We start from the raw sequence: 16,244 nt of genomic DNA, 5'->3' as shown, positions 1-16,244 counted from the left end.
ATATTCATACCTTAGAATTCACCTCTTGATTATGCAATCCTGTTTGCGCAAATAATAGGTGTCGTTCGAAGCTCTCGAGATGACAAACACAGTTATTGGATTACTTTGGAATTTCTACGGTTGAATCAAAAGTAATTTAAAGGTCAAATTTGGCTAGGGTTTGTTCTTTCTCAATGATTGATGATGAAAATGAGTTTTTGAACTCATATACATGTATATATATATACATATTCCCATCCATAATACAATAGGAAATGACCAAAATGCCTTTAAAATTTAAATAATGTCAAATCTGTCATTTGGTGGACTGTTTTGATAAGCTAAAGTAGATCGACCATAACTCTTTGCTCCGATATCGGATTTGGGTGAAATTGGTATCGTTGGAAGGATAATTTAAAGGGATTTCATTTCATATAAAGTAGGCCACCCAGTTCGTCCTGTAGAAGGAGTTATGGTCGTTTGAAGTTGACCCTAAAAATCTGTTTTGATAGGCTGAAGTAAAACGAGTATAACTCCTTACTCAGATGTTGGATTTGGATGAAACCAATTGCATTGGAAAGAAGACTCAAAGATCTTTCTTTTCATAGGTCGCAGCTCTCCCAGTTCATTATATTAAGGGAGTTATCATCGTTCGAAGTTGACCCAAAAATTCGGCTGGCCTCAGTAGTTTGTGTGCAAGAAATTTTCCTGCACATTTATTATTCCCAAATATCTCGGCCACCATTTTATAGTTTCGAACGTGCTCGATTACATCCGAAACCCATCTGTTTTTGGAAATCTTTATATCATTGGAAAGCTTATTCAATAACCTTCGCATGAAACCATCGACGGGCAAATTCCGGTATAAATAAAATAAAAAAATTAATTCCATATAAATAAGACCAATACACGTACTTGAATACGCCAATATACGTACTTGAATACGGGGTGTTACAGATGCATAGACAATGATGCGCATGCTTATATACTTTGGCAATTCCATTAGCTATACTCTTATGCCTATTGGAGAAGATGCACAACTCCATATCATTGTCTTCTACCAGCTGCATCTTCCTAAAGACAAATTCTCATAATGCATCATTTTTTTTGTCCACCACACAAAATGCTATTGGATATACATGTTTCTTGGTATCTTGTGTGACGTCAGACAATAACACACTCTTGTACTTGTCGGATAGATGTGTTTCATTGATGAAAATGATCTTTCTCATGTGAAAGCACCCTCGAACTTAAGGTTCGTAAGCTAGAAAATAATATTTGAACCTATGTTTTTTATTAACTATAATGGCATCGATTAAATCTGCATTTACAGTATTCGCGTATATGTATAAGCTAGTAGGATAGCATACACATCATCCGGTGTACCCCTAATTATGTTATTCGCAATTACGCTGCCCTTCTAACACTTCCAATAGCCCATACTACACTGCAACTCCCTAAAAACAATCCTCGATTTCTTTTGATGTTGGCCCTTTGACATGGACATATTCATCCAACACGACTGAAACAACTAAATCTGTCGAGGCTTACTTGTGGCTAACCATAATATGTTCGACCTTGTACGTGTGAACGCTAATATATTCGTAAATATTGAACCTTTTTGAAGTACCGTATTTTCTGGATAATAACATCCATCCACAATTTTAAAATCCACATATCACCTTATAATATCTTGCATTCCTATTTATGTATTTAAAACGAAATGACTTTTTTATTGAAGTTTTCTTTAACAATAATCTAAGTCATCGCTTGCTTTTAAATTTTTATCCAATGTGGTTAATTCCATCACTAAAGTTGTGGTTGGATTGTGATCTACTAGGCTGCCCAACGCAATCACCATGCACTTCATCGTCGCTTAAAGGTTTATCCATATCTATTTGATTATGATCATAATGTCGTTCTTCGAAGATGTATCCTCATCGATTACCGATTGAGTAGGGTATAGGGGTGCGGGTTGATCAAATAGTGTTGTAGAATCTCCCCTTCTTCCTTTTTTTCCCTTCAATTTTTATCCTCAAAATTGGTTTAGAATCACTACTCAAACATGTACAACCTCGTTTGCCTGTCATTTGTTTTGAAAGATGGATAAATTTCTCCTTTAACATTCATCAAATAACTGATGCTCAAGTAGCTAGGCTCATAATTTAATTTCCTGCTTTTACTTATGCATTCAATCTTGTTGTCATATGTGTCATTACAATGTAGCACAATCGACACTATCACCTTGTTCAGAGACTTCTACTTCCAACAATTTGAAGTCACCTCCAATTGAACACCATAATCACCGCCTACTACAACATATACAACAATCAACATAATAAACCAGCAATGGTCGAGACTATTATTCACAATCTGATGATTGTAATTTCATACAAAAGAAGAAATCACAAGGATAAATTTATTAATAGATCAGATGTGCTAATGGAATGCTATAATAAACCAATAAAATTTCACCGAAATACGATTAAAACGTGGTTATTGAAAAAACGAGTTTCTTATTTAATGAATGGAATTTTACGAGCTTCAAAGGTGGAAGGCCACAACGACAAATGATGAAGAGGTTTTTGTCGTGTGAAGTAATTTTTTGCTGAAAAGCTTTAAATTTTGACCGAAAATCGGCCTGGACGTCGAAGAATTGATATGTACAAAGAAAGTTTGGAGGAAAAAAATAATTTTACTTTTTAACTTCTAAACAGGGATATAATATATTTATAGAAGGCAACTAGTTTGTATACATCATTGGTGGCCTTTTAGCCCAATGACCAAAACTAATGCCTAAACTTACAAAATGGCCTTTCTGCTAAGAGCTCTGACTAGTTAGTGTTAATTCTAAACTCCATGATTAATTTATGACTTTTTTTTTCTTTAAGAAATTCGATTCTAGTTTTAAGGGCCCGTATAAGCATGCAATTTTTTACTTTTATTTTTTAAAAATATTTTTACTTTATTTAAAAATCAACATTTGTCCACTAAAAAATTTTCAAATACAACTTGAAATTGTATATAAAATTTAAAAACACTCTGAATCATGTTTGTACTTTCATTTTTTTTTCATTTCCACTATATGTTTTTTGTTTCTCAAATTTACCCTAAATTTTTTTTTTTATAAAACAACACATATAGATTATATTTCATGTGTTTTTTTTAAAAGAAAAAGTACATTCAAACAATCAAGTATTATAACCAAACACAACTCTATCTTCTTCTCCGATTTCAAAATATTCAAACAAAATACAAAAATATTTATAATAGTATGTAGTAGCTCATATAACAATCTAATCTAAGAAATTATATCACCATTTATTCTAAAAAATTACTTTTTTATTACAAATTTAATTTCGTGTTTGAGATAAATTAATCAAGTTAGAGTAATTTTGCTAATTTTTAGAAATTATGACATAAATTATATTAACAAAATTACATTCAAAGTTTAAAAATTAATTTTAAAACTATGACCAAACACATTGCACAATTCCAACTTTAAAAAAGCCAAATAAATATTTTTATGACCAAATGCCAATAACTTAAATTTTGAGAAAATGAGAATATATAATAGTAATTGATAGAGTAGGGAACCTGTTGTAATTGATAAATATATATACGACAGATAGAAAACCCTAATTATAAGTTATGAAGTGTCGCCGTTACACAAAAAGGTGAACATTTGCACTATAAAAGCAAGCTCGAGAAAATATCTCCTTTCATTCTCTCTTTCGTTAAACCCTAAAGTTGTCTCTTAGGGTTTTATACTCCCGCTGCCTTCCCCTTTCCTTTTCTTCTTCTTTTTTTTTTTCAGACAGCAAAAGGCTCGGAAATGGGTAAATCTACAAAGAAGTCCGCCGCCACCAAGGTTGATGCTCCAACCAAACCCATGAAGAAAGGTTTGAACTTCTTGACTCTTTTTAATTTGTGTGATTAATTAAGGTTTTCTTGAAAATTTTGCTGGGATGTCTAGGGTGATTTATTTGGGTTGTCTATAGTTATTTGCCATAATTTTCTTTATTTTCTCTATACATATTGCTATAGACTGTTTATTCTTGAGCTGAGAGTCTGAGTTAGTGGTACGGACTGCTGACGTTCTACCCTCCGTTGTGTGTGTGAGCTAATTCACAGGGTTGTTGTTCTTGGTAGATGGAAAACATACATTTGGTTAACGTTGTGTGTATGTTACAGGAAAGAGAGAAGCTGAGGATGAAGTTGACAAGTTAGTGAGTGCAAAGAAGCAGAAGAAAGATGTGGCTGTAGCACAAGCTGTTGAGAAAAACAAGAGTGATGCAAAGACTCAGAAGAAGAAGAAGAAACAAGAAAGCAGTTCCTCTGACGATAGTTCCTCTGATTCTGAAGATGAAAAGGTAATACATGCTTGCACCGAACTCCTTTCATCAATTTTGATTTGTAATTTGTATTGAATAACTGACTCCTAAGATGTGAATTATTCTTAATTTGTTATGCAGCCTGCAAAAGCAGTGGTACCTCCTAAGAAAGTGGCTCCTGCCAAAAATGGAAAATTAGCCAGCAGTTCTGACGATTCTGATTCTACAGATTCTTCAGATTCTGAGGATGAAGTACGTAATTACTTTAACTTCAACAGGAGCTACTGTGTATATTTTTGGCTAGTTTTCTAATCAATTGTTGGTGTTGGGGTGGTGTATAGGCTCCTTCTAAGAAGGTTGTTGTGGTTTCAACCAAGAATGGTGTTGCTGCTAAGAAGAAAGATGAGTCAAGTGATGAGTCGGATGATAGCAGCTCTGAGGAAGATGAACCTGCACCCAAGAAACCTCCAACTAATGGCTCTAAGAAAGATGAGTCAAGTGATGAGGATGATAGCAGCTCTGAGGATGATGCTGTTGTTAAGAAGGCGCCTGTTGTTAAGAAGGCGCCTGTTGTTAAGAAGGCGCCTGTTGCTGCCTCTAAAAAAGAAGAATCCAGCGATGATGATTCTTCGTCAACTGACTCTAGTTCAGATGATGATGTAACACCACCATTTGCTTTATGTTACGTGATATATGCAAATATGGTCCTTTGACACCTGACTTGATGATTGATTGTCTTTTTGACAGAAACCTCCCTCTAAGGTAGTTGCCTCTAAGGTTGTTGCTACGAAGGCGCCTGGTGCTGCCTCTAAAAAAGAAGAATCCAGTGACGATGATTCTACGTCAACTGACTCTAGTTCAGATGATGATGTAATGACACCTTTTGTTTTATGTTAAGTGATATATGCAAATATGGTCTTTTGACTACTGACTTGATGATTGATTGGCATTTTGACAGGAACCTCCCTCTAAGGTAGTTGCTCAACCTAAAAAAGCTCCTCAAGCCGTGAAGAAGACTAGTGACAGCTCTGAAGACACTGATGATTCCGATTCCGATTCTGATGCAGACAAGGTTTATCCACTTGTTTGTTTTATGTCATTTTTCGCCTATTGCTATTTCTTTGAACCCATTCACACATTAGTGAGTATCTTATGTGCATCTACTGTGCTTAATGTTTCCTTAAGCATAATAATTGATTGGTCTTATGACATTATATCCCTTCTGACATTTCATTTTTGACATGAATAAAATCTTTCTGCAGGCCCCATCTAAAATACCAGCTGCTGCTGTGCCTAAAAAGGTAATGCGTAAATTCCTTTCCTGACATAATTCACTTTGTCTTGATGATGTGGTATTTGTTAATCAAGCTTTACATTCTATGAGTTCATTGCTTTTGCAGGTTTCTTCTTCTTCTGATGAAAGTGAAGAGGATAGTTCTGAGGAGAGTGATGACGAAGAGCCTCAAAAGAAAAAGAGCAAGGTCTTGATACGTTTCATTTGTGATATTCCAACTTTGTATTTCATTTTAGTTCATGCTCTAACAATTGTGTTTCACAGCCTTCTAGCACTCCAGCTGTATCAAAAACTCCAAAGAAAGAGAGTAGTTCTGAGGAATCTTCCGAGGAAGATGAGTCCTCTGACGAGGAAGAGGATGACAAACCATCCAAAACTCCCAAGAAGGTTATATTTTCGTATCCTTGGGTTGATCATTATATTCTTTTTGACACAAGGAGATTTGCATATTCCATCTCTGTCACAGCATAGTTCTTCTAGTTGGATGAGCTTGCATTGCTTTCCCTTTTTTATGTTACCCTGTTCCTAAAATATTTTTTGATTTCTTAAAACTTATAATTTTAAAAAATCTTGTCTGAACTATTGGAGGATTTTTTTACCAATGCAGAGTGCTGATGTAGAAATGGTTGATGCTGCTTCCGCGAAAGCTGTAAGTGAAGCTTTGTGAAATTATATTCTATGAAATTATATTCTTGATTGTTGGCTTTAGGAATTTATATATGTGTGCATTTTACTTCAACTTCTCTGTTTAATATGCAGCAAAAAACCCCTATTACTCCCAAAGCTCAAACTCCGGGGTCGAAAACATTGTTTGTTGGAAATCTGTCCTATTCAGTTGAACAGGCGGATGTGTAAGTTGTTATTGAACTTTTACAGCGCCTTTGTCTGTGTGATGATATCTCAGACTTATAAATGAAGGCTTCTGCAGGGAGAATTTCTTCAAAGATGCTGGAGAAATTCAGGAAGTGCGCTTTTCTACACACGAGGATGGCTCATTTAAGGGCTATGGTCATGTTGAATTTGTCACTGCTGAAGCTGCGCAGAAGGTAGCTATTTCCTGACATACCCATCTAGTAATGCATGCTTGCTGCTGAGGTTTTTAATGATCTAGACATCGTCATAGTATATTAAAATATGGGTCATTCTTTTTTTTTTTTTTACCAATTTATTAAAAGCGTTAAAGTGAAGTGACTCCATTAAAATACCGAGTTTGTCTAGTTGCCCTTACTAGTAGTTGTAGGACTACTCTTATAGTTACTTATTTTTCTTCTTCTGTTACTATCTCTTGTTTCCTGTAGTTATAGTTGAGTATTATTTTTCGACTTCTGTTACTATCTCTTGTTTCGTGTAGTTATAGTTGAGTATTATTTTGTTAGCAATACTGTTTGTCTACTATCTGTTATTTTAGATGCTATCTATCGTCTCTTGTACTTCCATTGCATCCTTTTTAGACTGTTTTTGTCTTGAGGTGGGGGTCTATCGGAAACAGCCCCTCGACCTTACCTGTACTTCACTGAGGTAGAGGTAAGGGCTACTACAACCTACCTTCTCCGGACCCCACTTTCTGAGGTTACACTGGGTAATTTTTTTGGTGTGTGAATATTGTAAATATGTGAAAATTATATGTTATGCATCACTGTCACATGACCATGAGCAGCAGCCTAAATTGCTAAAGATTGAAAGGCCTGCATAATTGTATACAGAAGATTAACACCACACCATCCATTGCAAACATTGACCTGATTTGTTTTTTAATCCCTTGTGAATGGAATGCTTAGAGTCTGTTGTATCCATTTAGGCACTTGAACTAAACGGACAAGATCTTTTGGGCCGTGCTGTGAGATTGGACCTGGCTCGTGAGAGGGGAGAATATACACCGCGCACGTATGTAATCTCTCTCCCCTTATTTGCCTCCATTTAAGTTGAAAATAGAGACATCATGTCAATCTGTGTTATCTTATGTTATGTAGGAGAGATGAGAACTCATTCCAGAGGCCGGCTAGAAGTGAAGGAACAACAATTTTCGTCAGGGGCTTTGACAAAAATGAGGCTGAAGACCAGGTCCTTGTCTTGCACCTTTTTCATTGTTTCTGACACTTACCTCTGATGTCTGGGATGATAAAAATGTTTCATTTACTACTGCAGATTAGGAGCTCACTTGAGGAGCATTTTGCATCTTGTGGGAAGATCTATAAAACAAGAATTCCTACAGACCCAGAAGGATATATTAAAGGGTAACTATTTTCATTCTCATGTGCACGTCTTCTCAATTTTGGTTCGACTTTATAAGTTTGGTCTTCTCTTGCAGGATGGCTTATATTGAGTTTGCAAATGGTGATGCTATAAACAAAGCTCTGGAACTTGATGGGTCAGAAGTTGGAGGATTTAGCTTGAATGTGCAAGAGGCAAAGCCAAGGGGTGACAGTTCTAGTGGAGGCGGCAGAGGCTTTGGTGGTAGAAGTGGTGGTAGGGGAGGTGGCAGAGATGGTGGTGGTAGATTTGGTGGTCGAGGTGGTGGTGGTCGCTTTGGTGGTGGTGGCCGCTTTGGTGGCGGTGGACGTGGTGGTGGTGGACGTTTTGGCGGCGGAGGCAGAGGACGAGGAACTCCCAACAAGCCAAGCTTCACTGCATCTGGTAATGCCTATTGTATCTGAACTTCTATTTTGACCGTCAAAAAAAAAAAGCCAGACCTTTATCCCATTGCCCCTCTGCAATAGAATTTGTTGGTGCTTTTAAAATTTTAAAAAACGTAGGACAATTATTTCATATGAAAAAATAAAATACTACAAATCTCAAGCTATTGTGGACCTATAGGGTTTAGGGACGCTTTCAATGAGCAAAATAGCAGTTGCTGAAGTTTCCATTGGGTTAAATTGCGTGTCTTTTAAGTCCTTTCTAATGCTCCAATTCCATTATTTTCCCGGCTTAATTCATTTTATGTTACGGTAATTGCAGGTAAGAAGACTACCTTTAATGATGATGAGTAACTTCTTGTAGATTGGATTCTACTGTCAACATATCTATCCTTCTATCTTGTTGACGTAGTTTTGATTCTACATGTTATAAATTTTGTTAGTTGCAAGAACTTGGAAACGTAGTAGTGTTAGTAGAAGAGTTGGATAATTTTGTTTCCTTAAGCTTAGTTTGTACCATTCTTTTTGGGTGGAAAATGATTTCTTTGTTCATATTCAGTGTTTTGGTACGGTGGTCTGCCAAACTAAAGACCAATCTCTTATATAAAGCTGATGCTGAAATGCTATACCTATATTTCGCATTAAGAAGTTGATTCTTCTTTTTGGCCCTTGGGGTTATTTGGTAGCTGGTTATAGATTTATTGAGGTATATTAATTGTTCTGGTAAAGATAATACAATTTTTTCAAAGCTTTTATACATGATACTTTATTTTAAAATTATAAATCATACATTATTTTAGTTGTACAAAAAAATCAACAAATTTAAGTTGTTTCTTACTAGTTAGTTACCTTATTCCCTTGTTGAGAAGTGAAAAACAAAAGTACGGTTTTTATCTTCAACAGTACGTGGACTACAATTTTATTGACGGATTACCAAAGTTTGAAGGGGGAATGGAATGTAAGATGGTATCTCTACAGTCTGCGTAAGTAACATTTCTTAGGTATCGTTTGGTAGAGTGAATAATAATAATGCAAAATATAATGTATTAGTATGCTTATATTAACAATGTTTGTGTTAGTTAATGCTTGCATTAGTTATGCTTGTGTGTTTCTTATGCAACGTTTGGTTCGATGTATTAAAAATAACATGAATTACATAATTTTTAATTTTTTTTTTTTTACCTAATACCATCAATATATATGTTGAAAAGGATGCGGAAAATCTTTTAAGGGGTAATAGCGTCTTTAAGCATGTTAATGCATGCATTGGGTTTATTGCATTACTAATGTCATGAATTTTGAGGTATTAGTAATACATACCTCAATACACTATAAAGTGTATAACTAATGCATAACTAAGGGCAAAAAGATATACCAAACAAGGTACAAAGATATACTAGTAGGCATTTGGCGATGAAAATTAAAATTTGGGAGTTGAAATTGAAGTTGTTTTGGTTATGTCTTTTTGAATTTTTTTTAGACTTTAAAAAAACTTCTAAAGATATATATACCCCTAATTTTTTAAAAACTATCAAAATCACTAAATTAATTTATTATAATATACGATCAAATGTAAGAGGAGAGAATAATATTGCCTCTGTTGTTAGTGTTGCATAAAGAGTCGTAAGAATGAACGGAAAAAATTATATTGTATCATGAGGAGATTTTGAGGAAGAAGAAAAAAATTAAAGTTGTCTTCAATTTTAAGGTCTTTTATCGATGGAAGCTGGAAGAAGTGGATAATGTGGTAGTTAGACATTTAACTCTGGTTGTTGGTTAAAATTAATAAGATGTTTTTGTAAAAATAAAAAAAATGGGGTCATTTGTAACAATAAATAAAATTGAAGTTGAAAAAAAGTGAAAATAAATGAAATTGAAGTTGGACAACAACAACAACAAATCCAGTGTATTCCACTAAGTGGGGTCTGGGGTCAAAATATCACACAGTGCTCAAGACTATAAGTAGCCTTAAGCTAACCCTGTCTACTATCTACTAAGTCTGAATCTCATAATAAAAGAAATATAGACATAAGATTCATACTATATGCAGAAAACTATCTGAATATAATATCCAAAAATAATGTCTGGAACCTCAATTTTGAATAAACTGAAATTAAAACTAGCAGTCTAACAAGCCTTTACTACTAATAACTATAAAAAGCACTAGGACACAACCCGAGCTGACTTGAACTATTTGAAAAGAATACTAAATCATCTAAGCTGAAAATCTAAATAACTAAGTCCCCAAACTATGAGGACTCACCAATTGTCGGGATGTAGATTGAGATGCTCGAAACTACTTACGCTGCTGGAACTGAACACCTGAACCTATATTATAAGACAATGTAACACATAACGTATATGTGGATCAGTACTTTAGGGATGTACTGAGTATATGGGGTGAATTAATAAGTAAAACATAGTATCAATCATCATCATAGTTTGTAAAATAATGCATGTTGAATGTAAATAACTCATATAAGCTGGAATATCTAAAAACTGAAATCTGTAATCATGAATAGCAAATCATTCTTTATAAATCTAGTGAGTCATAACATTTAGTTTTGAAAGCTGTACTAATGTTCTGTCTATAAATCATACTGTCTAAGTGTAAAAAGGGCTCACTTCTATATCTGAAATCTAAAAGTTGTAGTCTATAGCTAATATCTTTCAATAAAAACATAATCTGAATAAAGTCGTGAGCCTTTATACTTAGTTTTCTTAAAAACTTTTCTGTTATTCTAATCTGTTAAGAAAGTTACTCAAAAGATATTTATTTACTTTTACTAGCAGAGAGGTTTTCTTAACCGACATAAACCATGTGAACTAACATGGAGTCCAACATCTTGTACCCCTATGAGGAAAACCTCACGATGGGAAGAGGTGTTATACTCTTGCCAAGGAGTATAACCTAATCTAAGTGATCACATTTGTATCTATCATTCATATAGAAATGGAAATAATCTAAATTTGTACCTACGTTGGCTATGTAGTTTTGTGAAAGATAGGGCACGCTAATCCCACACTTCTAGCTCGGTGTTAAATAATACTCCCTTTTAATCTGTAATAAATCTGTAAAGTAGATTTCAAATCTTATCTGAGGATCAAAAGATCAAATCTTTACTGAATAATCTTAAAATAAACTGATCATCTGATGCTTACAGCATAATTTTTCTTGAAATAATAAGATTTAATCTTCGAATAATAACTCATGCATCAATCTCATGTCAAAACATCATAAAAATCATGCTTGATAATGAAACAATAATAATTCATCTCAAAATCTGGAAATTTCTGCAATTGGCATGAAAATATGAAAATAAACATGCAATTCAACTTCTAATTCACTTAAAATCTCATAATCTTGTAATTAGCAATGGTTGGTATGAATCCTAATTTAAATATCATGTAATTTCATAGAAAATCATGTAAAATTTATAGTTAAAAGATAGTTTTGGGCACAAGGATGAAAGAGGATCCTTGTTCATAAATCCCACATACCTTAATTGATGAAATTTCTAAGAAAGCTTGAATTTGAATCTCTATTTGTGCTTTTGAAGATGAACTTCTTAATTATCTTGATTTAGGAATCCTCAATTTTGAGTTTTCTTAGAGAAACGATAGAGGAAATTGATTTTTTGGAGAGTAAGCTTTTGAGCTCTAAGATTTTGCTTTGAGAGAGAATGGATGAAAATAAGCATAAAGTGCTTAGGATATGCTTAATTCCTTGTTTTGGACGAATTGGGGGCTTGGAAATTGATCAAAGTACCCCTTTTTAAAATTTAATCGAAACTGGAAACAAGAGAAATTTTCTGAATTTTTATGCCACTATAAAGCACCACTATCACGGTGGATCACTGGAAAAAAGGACAATTGGGACCTGAAAAATCTCTGTGATGCGGAGCTATTGCAGTGTACTACTGAAATGCCATTTTGGCCATCACTGCGATACGCCACTATCGCGGTGAGCCATTGAAAATTGACAATTGGGAAATAAGGCTTCACCGTGGTGTGGGCTTATCGTGGAGGTCCATTGGAATAGGACAATTGCCTTTTTTCAAGTCACCGCAGCGCGATGCTTCTCCAGTGGGGATACTGCTTTACTAAAAATGTCATAACTTCTCAATCGAGTATCGGATTTAGGCGAATTCGGTATCAATGGAAAGCTTATTCAATTATCTACACATTAGAGAGTCTAAATCTATAAAATTTCACATGAAACAAAATTTATTTATTTTTGAATCTAACCCTTGATATTCTAGGAGCGAAATTAAGCTAGGAAAAAGTACGGGTGTATTACAGAGGTACGTGGGTATGGTTGATAAATTGAGGAATTGTTATTTTCCCCTAATTTTTGCGAACTTTGATATTTGAATTAGTAGTGGCCTCAACCCATATTGTGGAATTGATATTGAAATATAATTTGTCACTTGGTTTGAATTACTCATCTATAATAATGCATTGCGTAAAAGTTAAACAATGAACATGGTTTTTGATGACCTTATTGGCTATGTTTTTGTTTAAGGAACAAATTGGATCGAGGTATTCCCCCAATTTGGTGTTATTATTATGTCATAGAGATAAACTTGCAAGTGTAAAGGTATGACGATACCCATGGTGTCCCTTAAGGGTTGGTTCCTTGGTTAATGAACGGGTTTTGAGAAACTTGTTTTAAATTGGTCTTAATGGGGGTTATGTAGCTATGCCATAAAGGTATAGGTCTTGGATGACTTATACTGGAAACTCATATTTGCTGATGTGAGGTTTGGTCTTGATGACCTAATTCATAATTCACACTATTGATATATTTATTTCTTGGACTAACGTGTAGTCGGGTCATTCCCTGGTCTTTCTTGATATCTTTGGTTATTACGGCTAACATGCACTAGGGTTCTTTAGCAGGGGGAGCTGAATCCATATAGCCCATGGGTGCCTTTTTATGATGGTTAAGCTACATAGTTCAGGATAATATTTTCCGTCATGCTAAGCCTTGTTCCCTATACTGGAATGTTATATATATGTATATTATTATATGCATTGGTTTTGAATAATTTTGGATTGATTTTGTAACACCCCATAAAATTTGTGCACATGTTAGTTTCTAGTAGTATGCTCAAAAAGTTGAAAAGACTAGAAATTTTTCTAAGTGACAAGGGACTTAATCTCATTTTTGAGATCCCAATCTTTGATAAATTTTTTTGCGACCTTCCTGACCTCCGTTTATTGATTTCTTTGATGATTCATAATGGAGAAAGTCGATAGTACATATTGGAAGAGTTTTGAGATTTTTGGACCTAGTTTAGGGCACGTTTGGATGCCTAAAATAGTAGCATCATGCAATTAGCATACGTCGCATGGTCCATTCCATGCCTGGCAGCATGCGACGCACGCTCCAGTCCGGCGGACTAAAGCATGCGACGCATGCTCTACAGCACGCACCTGGGAATTTCAGCATTTAACCCCCATTTCATTAAGGGTATATTAGGTATTTTCCACCCCTTATCAACTTAAACATGGGATTTCAATCCCAAAATACCATACTATTGATATTTTCACAAAAAATCCACAAGAACACTCTTTAGGGTTTCAGACTAGAATTTTAAATAACTCAAGATTCTACCGTGGGTTTTAGAAAATAATTGAAGATCTGGAATCCCCAATCCGTAAGCTTCAAGAATTATCCATCAAATTCATAATTTAAGGTACGCGAGGTTTTCCTAAAATCCCATGGGCATAGAAATCATGATTTTTAGAAAGGGTTTTGGATTTATGAATAAATTTATGTTTTAGAAGCATTGATGATATTGTTTTGGCCTTTAGGCCTTCTCCCAAAGTGTTTTGAAATTATATAAATATGCAAGCATGTGTTTGAAGGTTAATGATTGAATTGAGAGCATGAATTATATAAAATTCCTCTCTTATTATGATTTTTTCTTTACTTGCCATATGCTATGGAATGTTTTGAATGCATCTTGAAAAGCATGATATGAAATGCCTTGAAAAATTATTATGATTGGATTATGGTTTTAACTTCCAAAGAGAGGGTTGTTTATGTTGATGAATGTTGAACAAAATCATATTATGAAAAGAGTTGCATGGTTTGTTAAATTTTACATGACCACCACTTGTTTGTTGAAAGGATGAGGATTTTTGCATAGCTTTGGCTTATGTTTTCGGAATATGAAATTTCTTATGAAAATTTCATGTTAATGTGGTCTGAACTGTGTTTTAAATTAAAGATCATGCTTAATACTATATGTCGTAGAAAAACATGACTTGCAAGTCTTGGTATGATGATGCCAAATCAAACAATGCCATAATAGACACAGACTAATACAGAAAACCGACTTTATTAGACTTCTATGATTTAGAAGTTTAGAATGATACATGTTCAGAAAAGGCTAAAAATGGACATAAAGAGATGTTAGGTGGTTCCCCGAAGAAGGCACGAGTTCAGACAACTCATTACTTAAAATCGTGATTTGCCTATCCGGATATATTATTATACGCTGGCCTAGTGCCTTGTGGCATATCAGACTCAAACACTCCAACCCTTGCAGTATACTTAGGTTGGGGGCTTCCCTGCCAAGTCAATGACGGATTCTATATAGCCCATGGAATATCAGACTTTTAGGGGAGTTCCACCTAACTCAGAAGTAACACAAAGATCAAAAATTGTTTTGACAAGAATATTTGATGATTATCAAAATGGTGCCCATGTGTTTTGAAACTATTTTATGAATGATGTTTTGGTGAGTTTCTGTCATCTACTTTATACTTATAAGCACATTATTTTGGATTTCTTCGCGTACCAGTACATTATATTGACCCCCTACCTTCCAGGTTCTGAGGCACAGTCTAGGGGTCCTGATAAGTAGTAGATTTCGTCAGACAGAAGTGCAGAGTCCAGTTGGTGAGCCTTTTATATTTCAGAAGGCCTATTTATTTTCAGAAAATTATCATCAGTTATGGTTTTGGTCTACTGGAGGCATTGTCCTAGTTTTCTGATAGTTGTTATTGATCATGTAGTAGAGATTTCGCAGATGGTTTTCAGATGTTGTTAGTTGATATTAGTTGTCATACTTCATTTTTGAAATTTATTTTAGACTTATGACCATGATTCCGTTTCAGTATATATTTCCGTATTTTCTTTATAAATATATGAATAGTGTATATGATTATAAGTTAGAAGGTCGTTCGAGCCCTCATGGCTCGGGATGCTCGTCACGGCTAGGGCCCCGGCTCGGGTCATGATAGATTTGGTCATGGAATTATTATATCCTTATAACCGAGTTACATACTAGTGCTCAACCTACTAACCACTTTTGGATGTTGTATCCCCACGTGATGTAGGCATCAGAGATACTCCTACTTTTTCTATGCACGATTTGTCGGTCAGTTGCGGTGAAGTGATGAGCTTTTATTCTTTGGAAGATTTGATCATTCCGCCAGTTTCTTTCTTCTAGGTATAATTGAAGGATATACATCATCATTTACATTATCATTGTCATTGTCATTATCAGAGTCGAGGGCATGTCTCGACTTGAATTAGTTTTCGGTTTTGTTAGAGGCTTTATGGATATTGTTGTGGTTGGGTAGTGTTGGATGATATTTCATAGACTTTGAGTTTTTATTTACTCTATCCTTTTATATGTTTAGAATTTAGCTCTTGTTAGCAATGTTATGTTTCCATTTGGCTAGGTAAAGGGGGTGTTCTCTGGTCCTCGGTGGATATGAGATACCTGTCACGACCAGGCCTTGGTTCAGGTCGTGACATATAGATTTGGAAAAGAGAATAACAATTAGGATTTGAAGTATCAATCTTCATCTAGTGTCTATAGACGTAACATAGATAGTTAATCTGTGATCAAGAACAAGGGCTTGTAAGGCAATGCCCCAAGTTTGGAAGGATATGAGTAATATTCATTTTCAACAAGGTCGGATGATGTTTAGGTAATATATATATTGTTAGGTTTTGCATGCAATGTATCAGGAGAGTCTACT

General features: G+C 34.7%; 1 protein-coding gene across 2 annotated transcripts; it reads left to right on the top strand.

Annotated features, from left to right (window-relative positions):
- Positions 1-3,583: 3,583 nt before the first annotated feature.
- On the top strand, positions 3,584-8,792 carry LOC107857598 (nucleolin 1). 2 transcript variants are annotated; one of them, XM_016702415.2, is made up of 17 exons: positions 3,584-3,881; positions 4,174-4,352; positions 4,455-4,565; positions 4,655-4,972; positions 5,061-5,183; positions 5,272-5,385; positions 5,576-5,614; positions 5,714-5,794; positions 5,872-5,994; positions 6,215-6,256; positions 6,367-6,458; positions 6,536-6,653; positions 7,406-7,491; positions 7,578-7,668; positions 7,753-7,841; positions 7,916-8,241; positions 8,563-8,792. In XM_016702415.2, exons 1-17 carry the CDS (start codon positions 3,815-3,817, stop codon positions 8,592-8,594), a joined length of 2,031 nt encoding a protein of 676 aa, XP_016557901.2. In that variant the 5' UTR covers positions 3,584-3,814; the 3' UTR covers positions 8,595-8,792. The 2 variants fall into 2 exon arrangements, with proteins under 2 accessions (XP_016557901.2, XP_047262432.1); XM_047406476.1 differs by lacking the exon at positions 5,061-5,183 and having other exon boundaries at positions 3,625-3,881.
- The last annotated feature ends 7,452 nt before the right edge of the window (positions 8,793-16,244 follow it).

Source organism: Capsicum annuum, chromosome 2, assembly GCF_002878395.1.
Source record: "Capsicum annuum cultivar UCD-10X-F1 chromosome 2, UCD10Xv1.1, whole genome shotgun sequence".
Classification (NCBI taxonomy): domain Eukaryota; kingdom Viridiplantae; phylum Streptophyta; class Magnoliopsida; order Solanales; family Solanaceae; genus Capsicum; species Capsicum annuum.
The sequence above is the reverse complement of the archived record's forward strand: the minus strand, read 5'-3'. Positions and strand labels throughout refer to the sequence as shown.